Here is a 13,162-nt window from a genome sequence, read left to right on the forward strand (position 1 = left end):
CACGGTCCTCTTGTTTAATAGGCTCCAATCTTTCATCCATGCCACCCTCTTTGGCTAACTCCATGTTCTGTGTGAAACTCTTCCCTACCCACAAATATATGCTGCTCTCTTCTAAAATTTCGTCATCACATAGACAGCCCAGGCCTGGATGTCAGGCACCTCCTGGTATGGCCATGTGAACTGGATGGAGGTTTCTTTTTATCTATCAAAATAAAAGAGGCATAATTAGTTCAAAATGCTGTCAAAAATAACTCAAGCACATTTCCAGTTTAGCACTAGAATCCCTGAAGCCTAAAAACTCGTAATCCCGGGCCACGTTAAATTCCTTCACACCTCTCCTCACTAGCGTCTTTTGTTTTGCAAATCTGTCGATCAGCACAAGCAGCAAACAGCCTGTTATACCATCCCAGCTCAAGTCTCTATCGTGGGGTGAGATGCCTGGAGTTGTATTGGGTAAATAATATATTGTTTTTTGGAATACATACATTTCATGTGTGTCCCATGTCTACAAAGATCTGTTTAAGTGTAAGATGACACAAAATGCAAGGTAAGAAATAATGAACACATTACTAAAACAGAAACTTTTTCCATGTTATACTAATAATGACATTAAGTGTATAATGTGTGAAGAAGACTTTATTCTAAATATCAAATAAACGTGTGCTTTTATTCAAGAATATAACCAAAGGAAAAAAATCATTCAATTTACATGTTGCTGTCAGTGAGTTCAAAACCCAAGCTCAAATGTCAATCAACAGAAAGTTGAGTATGTATTCTTGGATGGAGCAGAGGTAAGAACTGCTGCCTTACAACCAAAAAGTTCCAGGTTCGAGTCTCCAGGCAGTCTGCATTTTGAGTAGTGAGCTGCTATTATTATTACTATCTTCTTATTTGATACTGTACCGCGGCTGTCTGTTTGTCTGTCTAGGATTTTAAATCACCTGTCGCTCGCAAACCGTTTGACCTATTGACCTGAAATTTGGTACACATATACTACGTGACATCTACTGTACGCTTTCAGGGTGATGATTGACCTCCAAGGTTATTCCTCTTTTCATTTTTAATTTTATTGTAGAATCAACTCTCGGCGGTGGCTGTGCGGCGCATGTGTATGGGCGTCGTTCTCATCCCTACCACCTTCAGCATCACTTCCCCTACCTCTTCATATCTTAAGCTGAAATCGAACAAATCACCAGGACCAGATAATATTTATCCTCGTGTTCTTAAGGAGGCTAGTGAGTACATATATAAACCCTTGACGCATATTTTTAGGAAGTCACTGTGCACTGGAGAGATTCCGAAGGACTGGAAAATGGCAAATACCATCCCATTATATAAAAAGGGTGACAGGGCAGATCCAAGCAACTATAGGCCAGTAAGCTTAACATGCATCACAGGAAAATTAATGGAAGGAATTATTAAGGATAAGATCGAGCAACACCTGGCAAGGACAGGAGTTATTAGGAACAGTCAGCATGGGCTCAGAAGAGGGAGGTCGTGTTTTACTAACATGCTGGAATTCTATGAGGAGGCAACAAAAGGATACGATCAAAGTGGAGCAGATGATATTATTTATCTGGACTTTCAGAAAGCATTTGATAAGGTGCCACATGAGAGGCTGGGCATCAAATTAAAAGAGGTGGGAGTTCAGGGTGATGTTTGTAGATGGGTGCAGAATTGACTCAGACAAAGGAAGAAGAGGGTGATGGTGCGAGGAACCTCATCAGAACTGGCCGATGTTAAGAGTGGTGTTCCACAGGGGTCAGTGCTAGTGCCGCTACTATTTTTAATATATATAAATGATTTAGATAGGAATATAAGTAACAAGCTGGTTAAGTTTGCAGATGGTACCAAGATAGGTGGATTAGCAGATAATTTGGAATCTGTTATATCATTACAGAAGGACTTGGATAGCATACAGGCTTGGGCAGATTTGTGGCAGATGAAATTTAATGTCAGTAAATGTAAAGTATTACACATTGGAAGTAAAAATGTTAGGTTTGAATACACAATGGGCGGTCAGAAAATCGAGAGTACACCTTATGAGAAGGATTTAGGAGTCATAGTGGACTCTAAGCTATCGACTTCCCGACAGTGTTCAGAAGCCATTAAGAAGGCTAACAGAATGTTAGGATATATAGCACGATGTGTAGAGTACAAGTCCAAGGAGGTTCTGCTCAACCTTTATAATGCACTGGTGAGGTCTCATCTTGAGTACTGTGTGCAGTTTTGGTCTCCAGGCTACAAAAAGGACATAGCAGCACTAGAAAAGGTCCAGAGAAGAGCGACTAGGCTGACTCCAGGGCTACAGGGGTTGAATTATGAGGAAAGATTAAAGAGCTGAGCCTTTACAGTTTAAGCAAATGAAGATTAAGAGGTGACATGATTGAAGTGTTTAAAATTATGAAGGGAATTAGTGCAGTGGATCGAGACTGGGTCTTTAAAATGAGTTCATCAAGAACACGGGGACACTGTTGGAAACTTGTTAAGGGTAAATTTCGCACAAACATTAGGAAGTTTTTCTTTACACAAAGAACGATAGAAACTTGGAATAAGCTACCAAGTAGTGTGGTAGACAGTAAGACGTTAGGGTCTTTCAAAACTCGACTTGATGTTTTCTTGGAAGAAATAAGTGGATAGTACTGGCGAGCTTTGTTCCTATAGCTCATTATGTGACTGGAAACATGAAAATCTGTTTCATTGTGTAATGAAAATGAGAAAAATAACATGCTTAATCCAGCACTAAAGACACAACCTAACATGAATCTCGGAAGAACAACAAAGTATTTCCAGAATATTCTCATTATGGTCAACTAATGTGGAACTGAAATAAAAACTCAGTCCTGTCAGTTGTAAATCAGCATGCCCAGTTCAGATAGGGTCGTCCTGTGAAGTGGAATGTGGCTCAGTAATGACATCATCACATACTCTGTAAATCACCATAAAGCAGAGTAGCAAGAATGATGTACCGTATATACTCACATATAAGTCGGGTCTTGAAACCCGAAAAATCGATCATAAAAATCACACCCTGACTTATATGCCCGTTCAAAAATCCATCCATTATCCAACTCGCTATATCCTAACTACAGGGTCACGGGGGTCTGCTGGAGCCAATCCCAGCCAAAACAGGACGCAAGGCAGGAAACAAACCCCGGACAGAAGGCGTAAAGGTGAAACAGGGGTGTGGAAATCAAATTTTTTTCTACTTGTCCACGGACAAGTAAACTTAGAAAATCCGCTTGTCCGCCAGTTAAATTTAATTCACTTGTCCATAAACAAATAACAAAAGTGAAAAATAGTTTATTTTTTCTGATCTCTTTTATTGATACCAAAACTGCCTTCCATTTTAAAACTGAAAAAAGTTCTTTCAGGGAGTAGTATTTTACCACCTTGCTCTAGAACATTTTATAAAAGATTCCCTTATCATTTTAACTCACTAATAAACAATGCCTTCATTATAGCTGCACTAGTTCTGTTTCACATACTACAGTTACAGTGAAGATTTTTATAGATATTTCATAACCTTTGGAAACCGTTAGAATGTTTTCTTCTTTATTTTTAATAAACTGACAGCGCGAAACCAACTTGTTTTATATGAAATATTCGCTAATCAAAAACGATCTATTGACAGCTCATCAAAATTGATGTTGTCACGCAATAAATTTCTTAACTCCTCGTCAGCCCACCGCAGAGCACATACACCCACACACCAAACACACACACGGGACAATTTAGGATCGCCAATGCACCTAACCTGCATGTCTTTGCACTGTGGGAGGAAACCCACGCAGACACGGAAAGAACATGCAAACTCCACGCAAGGAGGACCCAGGAAGCTAACCCAGGTGTCCTAACTGTGAGGCAGCAGTGCTACCAACTGCGCCACCATGCCGCCCCCGTTCAAAAATGCGACACTAAAAAAAAAAAAAATTAACATGCTTCTTTTTCAGACACATCGAATTTTGCTGCAGCAGTGCAGTTACCAATTTCTTTCACTACTTCAACGACTTTTAAGTTAAAACCAGCTTCATATTTTCTTCTGATCAAACGCTGCATCATAGATAAGGGATGTGCTTACGATAAAGGTGTATGAGGGTGGGAGATACAAAAAAAAACACAAATCAGTGCAAACGTTGCTTCGGAATAGTTTGGGTATTACCGTGTGGTCACGTAGGCACAATAGATACAGAGGTTAGGAGCACACGCTGATACAGTGCATTGCCGCACCCACATAGAAGAAATAAAAAAAAAAAAGGCAGTGTGCTCCATGGTTACTCTCTCAGGTGGGCGTTAGCATATCATAACCCCAATAGCGTGAGTTTTCCGCATTCGACTTATATGACCAACATTATAAAATACCAGAATTCCATCCATCCATCCATCCATCCATTTTTCAACCCACTGAATCCGAACACAGGGTCACAGGGGTCTGCTGGAGCCAATCCCGGCCAACACAGGGCACAAGGCAGGAACCAATCCCGGGCAGGGTGCCAACCCACCGCAGGACACACACAAACACACCAAGCACACACTAGGGCCAATTTAGAATCGCCAATCCACCTAACCTGCATGTCTTTGGACTGTGGGAGGAAACCCACGCAGACACGGGGAGAACATGCAAACTCCACAAAGGGAGGACCCGGGAAGCGAACCCAGGTCCCCAGGTCTCCCAACTGCGAGGCAGCAGCAGCGCTACCCACTGCGCTACCATGCCACCCAAATACCAGAAATTATATGGTAAAATCAAGACCCAACTTATTCGCAGGAGAACTTATCCATGAGTACATACAGTAGTTTTCACACATGCGTGGTCCAAATCGGGGAGCGACACGGCACTGTAAAGTAAGTACAGTTACAACTATGCATGCTTAGGCGATCGGGTAGTAACTGGTGATGTGCAAAATTATTCTTTTTAATGAGTCATTTCATTCAGTTCACCAAAATGATTAGCATCTTTGTATCACTAATTTGTTCACTTCAAAAACAACAAGCTTTACTGATATCATACAGAAGCTTAAATAAAATTATTAAAATAAAGTTTTGTTTTTCATACATAACGGAGAACCATCCGGTTGCATTTTAATCTGGCTATTGCAGTCTACAAGCCCAGAGCCTAATCAAATAAGCAATTTTTTTTTTATAGCCTAGATGTCGAAAAAGAAACACAACATGTGAGTGCTTACATCTTTTATGACTAAATAAATTTGATTTCAGTCTTGGATTCATCTCCTGCAATTTCCTTATTTTATATCTGGTACATTCTGATGCAATCTCCCATTTATATAGCATCACTGAACTGAGATTCATTTAACTGCGAGTCACTTGTCTGCAGTTCGTTCCTCCGTTCAATACACAAACCGATTCTTTTTGGTTTATACTGTGTTACAGGTCGTGAACGAACTTTCAGTTGTTCTCCAAATCAGTAGGCGGCATACTGGTTCAATCAGTCAGTCAGTGTACTGAGACAGTCACAGTCACTCAGTCAGAGTAAACTGAGGTGTTTGGTGTCATCTACCAAGTCAGTCGTTTTGTGTTTATTGATAAGAGGCTATTTCCTGAAGACAGAAGCCATGTAAGCGAAGTTAGGATGACAGCTCCAGACTGTCACAGAATGTAATATAAACCGTAGTACGCACTGCGCATGCCTCGAAAAGATTCGTGCGTTAATGTCATTGTGCCAGTACGTTCGTTCAGAGTCCATGCCATGTACAGAAGAGCTCGTTCGTTCATTGCACATCACTAGCAGTAGCAGGACCTTCTCGCCTGCTGCTACACCCGCCGCTTTTAGAGACGAGCCCCTTCATGGCCATGGCCGGATTAAGGTGGGTGCTATTGATGCTGCAGCATTAGGCCTATTCCTGAAACAGGCCCAGATGAAAACAGACGAGAATTTTCCGGAGGCTGAACAGTTTTCCTTTGCTATATTAACCTCAAAATAATTCTTAGAATGAAATTTGGAGTCCGACTTTCGGACGCCTAGACACAGCGTTACTTATTATACAGTTACTATTGTTCTTTGCGCTGTGACGTAACTATAACGTCATTGTGTTTATTGTTAACCGAAGATTTCAAGTTAAAGCTATCAATTTTACGTTAAGCATGCTGGCGCTTATGAGCATGAGCTGCGCAGCCTTGACTTCACTGACACGATCGAAGAATAAGAGCTTGCTAAGGCTCGAAAAACAGCAATATATGTAAGCTGCACTAGCGCAGTAGTTAGGGTGACAATATGCCTAGGTTAAGTTAATCTGGTTTAGCCTTTTCTGCATTAAGCGCACTTTTCAGACAATTGCTATTGAATGTTGATGTTACATAGTTTGATGTTAACCTCGAGTTGTTACGATACTACGTCGTTATTATTATTATTCATGTTCAATAAAGGCTGGCTGGTTGCGTCGCAAGCCATTATGGCTCCTTGGTCGGTCTGAGTGCGCATGTACGGTGAGTGTCGAATGAACATGCACCCATGCCGAGAAAAAATAGGCCTTTTTTGCGCTGCAGCATCAGGCCCAATTTCGTCTTAATCCGGCCCTGTCCATGGCCCCATTTTGAGAAGCTGTTAAGGGATGTTAGCTAGCGGGCTGGCGCAGCACATAATGATGTCATCAGGCTGAGTCAGCATGCGGCTTGCTTATGGTGTGTATCATTACAGCAGTTTACAACACGACCAGCTTTGAACTGATTGCTCGAGTACTGTCATTATTAACATGAGAAACATGGTGTCAGAAGTTTAACCACACGGCTCCGAAGACTAAAAAACACATTGCTTTTCTTTCGCATCCTAAGCACAGACAAGGGCTGCGCCGCTGCGAATCAATTCAAGTTAGTAGTCGCGCTCATCCTGGACTTATCCACGGATATGGCAACACACATTCCGCCTCCTACGGCAATGAAAATGAGTGGCGACCTGGGCACAAACTGGGATGTTTTCAGGTCAGAATTTGAAGATTATGCCATTGCTATCGAGCTTAATAGGAAGGACGCCGCAATTCAAGCGGCCACGTTGCGGAGTATCATGGGCGCCGAGTGCAGACATGTCTACAAGCACAACCTAAATCTTTCAGCAGCGGACCAGTCCAATGTTACGGCTATTCTAAATGCATTGGAGGGACACTTTAAACCTACGAAGAACGTGATTTATGAACGCTATGTTTTTGGGAGTTGCAAACAGGAGGAAGGGGAGCCATTTGACAGTTTTCTTACACGGTTAAAAGAAAAATCCGCCACCTGTGAGTATGGAGCATTAAGAGACGAATTTGTTCGCGATAAAATCGTGCTAGGTATAGCAAATGAAGCAACCCGCAGACGGTTATTACGAGAGAGAGATCTCACCCTGGCCATGGCCGTGGAGACATGTCGATCAGCAGAGCTCACTGACATGAGACTTCGGTCAATGGAGTTGGATAAACCTTCCATGGATAGTGTTAATGCCACCTCAAAGCGAATTACTAGGAGGCCACTACCCATCACCGCAGCAAAGCAGGCAAGTCAGTTTTCAGGCCCAGATACAGATCGACCAACATGCAAATATTGTGGCAGTCCACATGGACGTGGGAGGGAGCACTATCCAGCATATGGAAAAACATGCAACTTATGTCAAACAGCCAACCACTTCGCTAGAGTGTGCTTGAAAAGCAAGAGAAGACAAATGGAAGGTAAACTTCTTACCATTGAACCAGAGGTAAACCAAGCAGGCAGCTGTGCTGATAATGATGTTTATTCTACTGAACGCATTGGCACTATGGGTGCTAGAGGTAAGAAGTGGCTTGTTACACTGCAGCTTCACAAGAAACCACAGCAATGTCAATTAGATTCTGGGGCCACTTGTGATGTTATGTGCTTAAAGGACAAAATGAGATTAGCACCAAGAACTAAACTACGTCCCAGTAATACCAAGTTAAAACTGTACTCGGGTCAAACAATGACCTCCTTAGGACTCTTTGACACAGAATGTGTCATTCGTGGTTGTAAGCATAGTTTGGAGTTTGAGATCGTTGAGGGCAGTCAGAAACCTCTTCTGTCAGGCTCAACGTGTGAAAGGCTTGGCCTAATGTGCTTTACCATTCCAGCAGAGCTATACCTCATAGACAGTGCCTCATCTGTGCCCCTCACCTGCAGTAGCTTGATTAAAATGTATGCTGATGTCTTCACAGGACCAATTGACTGCCTCCCAGGCACTATACATTTCAACCTAGACAGGTTAGTACAGCCAGTTCAATGTTCCCCACGTAATGTGCCAGTTGCTATGAAGGATGCTGTTAAAGCCCAGCTTGACAAATATGAAGCTGATGGCCATATTGCCACGGTGTCTGAACCGACTGATTGGATCAGCAACATGGTAATCGTGAAGAAGCCTGATAAATTGCGGGTGTGCATAGACCCAAAATTTCTGAATCAAGCACTGCGACGTGCTCACTATATTATGCCCACTCTGGAGGATGTACTGTACAAACTCCCTAAGGCTAGGCTGTTTACCTTAGTGGATGCCAGAGATGCCTTTCTCCAGTGTAAGCTAGATGAGGAAAGTAGCTTCATGACCACATTTTGGACACCCTGGGGGCGGAAGAGGTGGCTGAAGCTTCCCTTTGGTGTTAGTGTTGCACCAGAAGTGTACCAACGTAAGCAGCATGAGTTGTTGGCAGGGCTCGAGGGTGTGGAGCCAGTCGCAGATGACATCCTTATCGTAGGTTGTGGCGATACGGATGTCGAGGCTAATAAAGACCATGACGCAAAGCTGCTTGCTTTCATGGAGCGATGCAGAAAGGTCAAGCTGAGGCTTAGCGTTAAGAAGTTGCGCTTTAAAGTGCCTGAAGTTCGCTTTCATGGACACATTTTGTCATCCAGTGGCTTAAAAGCTGATCCAGAGAAAGTGCGGGCAATTATGGAAATGCCAACTCCAACAGATGCAAAAGCTGTGCAACGATTTGTAGGGTTCATCACGTACCTGAGCAAGTTTTTACCACATCTTTCAGAAGTGTGTGAGCCCCTAAGGAAACTCTTGAGCAAGGATGTAACTTGGCACTGGCTTCCCAAACATGAAGCTGCTGTGCAAGAGATTAAGAAGCTTGTCACCACAACTCCAGTTTTGCGATACTATGATGTGTCTAAACCTGTTGCCATCCAAAGCGATTCAAGCCAACACGGTCTTGGCTGTTGCCTCATGCAAGGGGGCCAGCCCATTGCTTTTGCTTCGAGAGCATTGACTTCAGCTGAGCAAAACTATGCACAGATAGAGAAGGAATGCCTAAGTATTGTATTTGCTTGCCAGCGTTTCCACCACTACCTATATGGCCGAGATCAAATCATAGCAGAAACAGATCACAAACCTCTTATCTCAATTTTCAGTAAATCCCTTCTCTGTGCACCAAAACGTCTTCAGAGTATGCTGCTTGCCCTCCAGCATTACAACCTCAAAGTGGTATATAAACCAGGTCCTGAAATGTTTTTGAGTGACGCCCTCAGCAGAGCCACTACAGCGGACACAAACAGTGGTTCAGGTGAAGCATGGCACTCAGTCTGTGCGCTACAGCAGGAGCAGTTCGATCTCGAACACGTGAATCAGGCCGATTATCTCAATGTCACGGATCAGCGCCTTACTCAAATAAGACAGCACACAGAAAAAGATGAAAACCTCCAAGCGCTTAAATCCACAGTTCTAACAGGCTGGCCAAACCTGAAAGAAGACACCAACTTAGCAGTCAGAGAATACTGGCCATACAGGGAAGAGCTCAGTGTGCAAAACGGCGTGCTTTATAAAGGTCAGAGAGTGATTATCCCAAAATCAATGCGCCCAGAAATGTTAAGACGGATACATGCAAGTCACATTGGCGGAGAAGCCTGTTACAGACAGGCACGTGACACCTTATACTGGCCCAGCATGCAGAGCGAGATTAAAGACTTTGTGAGCAAATGTACAGTCTGCAATGAATATGCTATAGAGCAGCAAAAAGAGACAATGATGTCTCATGAACTTCCTACCAGACCTTGGCAAATCATCAGCATCGATCTCTTCCAGCACAACGGTAAAGATTTTCTGCTGCTGGTTGACCACTATTCGGACTTTTGGGAGATAGAGCTCTTACCTGATTTGACTGCAGAAACAACCATCAAACGTTGTAAGGCACAGTTTGCCCGGTATGGTCAACCTGATAGAGTAATCACCGATAATGGGCCTCAGTTCGCTTGTTTTCAATTTAGACGCTTTGCTGCAGCATGGGAATTTGAACATTGCACATCCTCCCCACGACACCCAAAGGCTAATGGCAAGGCTGAAGCAGCCGTGAAACTAGCAAAGAATCTCATCAAGAAAGCACTGCGTGACGGCACTGACGCCTGGAAGGCCATACTCCAGTGGCGTAACACACCAACTGAAACAATGGACAGTAGCCCAGCACAGCGCCTAATGTCCAGGCGCTTGAAGACTGCCCTTCCAGTTGCCAATGCACTGTTAGAGCCCAGCGTTGTGACAGGTGTTGTGGAGAAACTACGTCAGAGAAAACAGATAGCAAAGCTTACATATGATCGCAGTGCAAAAGATCTCCCAGAGCTTTCAGTGGGGGAAGCAATTCGGATGAAGCCACCACCAGGTGATCATACGGGCATCTGGAAACTGGGATCCTGTGTGCAGAAGGTAGCCCCGAGATCCTACTTAGTAGGAGTAGATGGCTCACTGTATCGTCGGAATAGAGTGGACTTGAGGCCTGCAGAGTCCTCTATGCAAAATTCAGATTTAAAGTCTGGGACTTTGGCAACTTTCAGTCAATCGGAAGGAAATGGCAAGGCAGAGCAACACAAGGAGAAGGAGCAGTCATCTCCTGCAATAGTAACAACACCCCCTGTTCATGACTCCGGTGCTGATGTTAGTGATGCCACCCCCGCACAACATACCACAGTCATCTCACGCTTTGGTCGGGTATCCAGGCCTCCCAACAGACTCAATTTGTGATGTACCCCCCTTGTTCTTGCAGTTATTTCTCAGTCATTTTTCCTACTTGTGATGTTATTGTTGCTATTACATTGTTTGAAAAAAAAAAAAAATATATATATGTATGTACACATGTATATAGACATAGACGTACTGTGTTTATATTTAAGAAAATGTGCTACTTCCTATAGGTCTATTATGAAAAGAAAAAAAAAAAAAAAAACAATAGTTTTACTTGGTGTCAACGGTAATTCTAGTTATACACTTGATGGCTAATTTCGTTCAGAAAGGAAAGATGTTAAGGGATGTTAGCTAGCGGGCTGGCGCAGCACATAATGATGTCATCAGGCTGAGTCAGCATGCGGCTTGCTTATGGTGTGTATCATTACAGCAGTTTACAACACGACCAGCTTTGAACTGATTGCTCGAGTACTGTCATTATTAACATGAGAAACAGAAGCTCCGAGTGAAAATGCAAATCCCAGAAGATGCAAGGATTCATTTGATTGAAAACGCAACTATTTTTTTTTCTAGCTTTCGAAAACGCTTTACAGCACTCAGAAGCTTTCCCGAATTTATGTCACAGCAATGCGTCCCTCCACTCTGTTGTGCGCGTTCACGTGACTCGGACAGACAGTAAATGCTGATTGTCGAGTCGGAAATACCACGTGAACCGAACAGAGAGCGCATGAACGCCGTATAATGCATTAATAACAACGTGGCATTGTCTGCGCTACAGGCACTACTTCAGAGAAACCTACTACTCGATTTTTTTGTACTTTTCCCCACATAATAAATTCTGGCTGAATGACGAACACGGACGGGCCATTGGTCTGTTTATAGTCGACCGCAGGCAGCTGCAGAGGCGCTCGCGCACAATGGATGCCCACTCTGGTCTGTTTAATAGCAGCCAGGAGGCTCAGCATGAACGTAAACTATGGAATGGAAGTGGGCGGTGTACGGACTGCCGCGACGTTCTCTCTCTTCCTCGTCTATTTCCTCGTTTTTATTTCCCTTTCACAGTATTCATGCCCTCACGTCGCCCTTTGCTTTAAATTAATTCTTTGCATTTATATAGCGCTTTTCTCAATACTCAAGCCTTACCGACATTGCTACTCCATTCCCATTCCAGCTCATAATGCTTACCGATTATCTTTTGGTTTTTTTCATTCTTCTCTTCTTCAGATCGCTTTTGTCTCTGAAGTAAACACGTGTCTCATATAAAAGTTCGAGCAGCCCGCCATCGGAATTAAACAAGAAGAAACAAAACGAGTCATCAAAGGGCGACTCTAAGAACTGCTGTTAGACCAGTCATGCTAAGTGCGTAAACACTGCCATCTACTGGACGGAGGGAGAATCATTTAGAGCTGTTTTCCTCAATCTTTTCATTTCGAATAAAGCAAGGGTTCCCAAACTTTTTTCAGCCTCAGACCCCTTTACCAAAAACTTTTAAAACCGTCGACCCCCTAATTACATGCAATGGTTTTTCATATCCGCACTTGCTTTGATATGTTCGATAAGACAATGAACAGACATGTTTGTGCTACATGTATTTTCATGCATTCTTACGTGTGACTCTTTTAATGACACATTTTACCTTTTCGTTCGCAAATTTGGTATGTGATGTGTTTTTTTTAAATGATTTTACTTCTTAATTAGGTACCTATTGGAATCATAGATATTTTGAAGTAACAAACAAATAGCAGTAGTAAGGGGGTCTATTTTTGCTGTCGTTGACCCCCAAATTTTTTCATTGAAACTATCGACCCCTAGAAAGTTCAAATCGACCCCAGGGGGTCAATATCGACCACTTTGGGAACCCTTGGAATAAAGCATAATTGTGCTGGTTTAATAGAAAACTATATTCTGAAAGTTGATGATTTGCATATATTAAAAGAAAATAATAAAGCATGTGTGAGGACCTGCGGTGGGCTGGCACCCTGCTCGGGGTTTGTTTTCTGCCTTGCGTCCTGTGTTGGCTGGGATTGGCTCCAGCAGACTCCCGTGACCCTATAGTTAGGATATAGCGGGTTGGATAATGGGTGGATGAATGTATGAGCACAGACATAGAATTACTAGACGCCTCATGACCAGCAACATCGTACGTCAACGTCGCCGCCGCCATATGGCGAGTGGCACTGCTGTGGAGTGAAGTAATGGATAAAGATGCCTCACGCATGTGCTGCAGGGGGATCACATTTCATAGGTAAGCCTGAACAATTGTTTTGGTTATAT

The 13,162-nt window shown here is 43.1% G+C and overlaps 1 protein-coding gene across 2 annotated transcripts in view; it reads right to left on the reverse strand.

Moving 5' to 3' along the window:
* LOC114641668 (zinc finger protein 271-like) overlaps positions 1-12,152 on the reverse strand; it is a 24,115-nt gene extending 11,963 nt beyond the window's left edge. The window contains exons 1-2 of one of the 2 annotated variants that reach the window (XM_051927399.1): positions 12,074-12,152; positions 1-194 (exon numbers count right to left, since the gene is read on the reverse strand). The exon at positions 1-194 is cut by the window's left edge and continues 351 nt beyond it. In XM_051927399.1, the coding sequence (XP_051783359.1) occupies positions 1-64 (64 nt within the window). In that variant the 5' untranslated portion in view covers positions 65-194; positions 12,074-12,152. Of the gene's footprint in view, positions 201-12,073 lie in introns of those variants that run through there. The other variant, XM_051927400.1, reaches the window with a different exon arrangement.
* Positions 12,153-13,162: the final 1,010 nt, after the last annotated feature.

The sequence above is a fragment of the Erpetoichthys calabaricus genome, chromosome 5 (assembly GCF_900747795.2).
Source record: "Erpetoichthys calabaricus chromosome 5, fErpCal1.3, whole genome shotgun sequence".
NCBI lineage: Eukaryota > Metazoa > Chordata > Cladistia > Polypteriformes > Polypteridae > Erpetoichthys > Erpetoichthys calabaricus.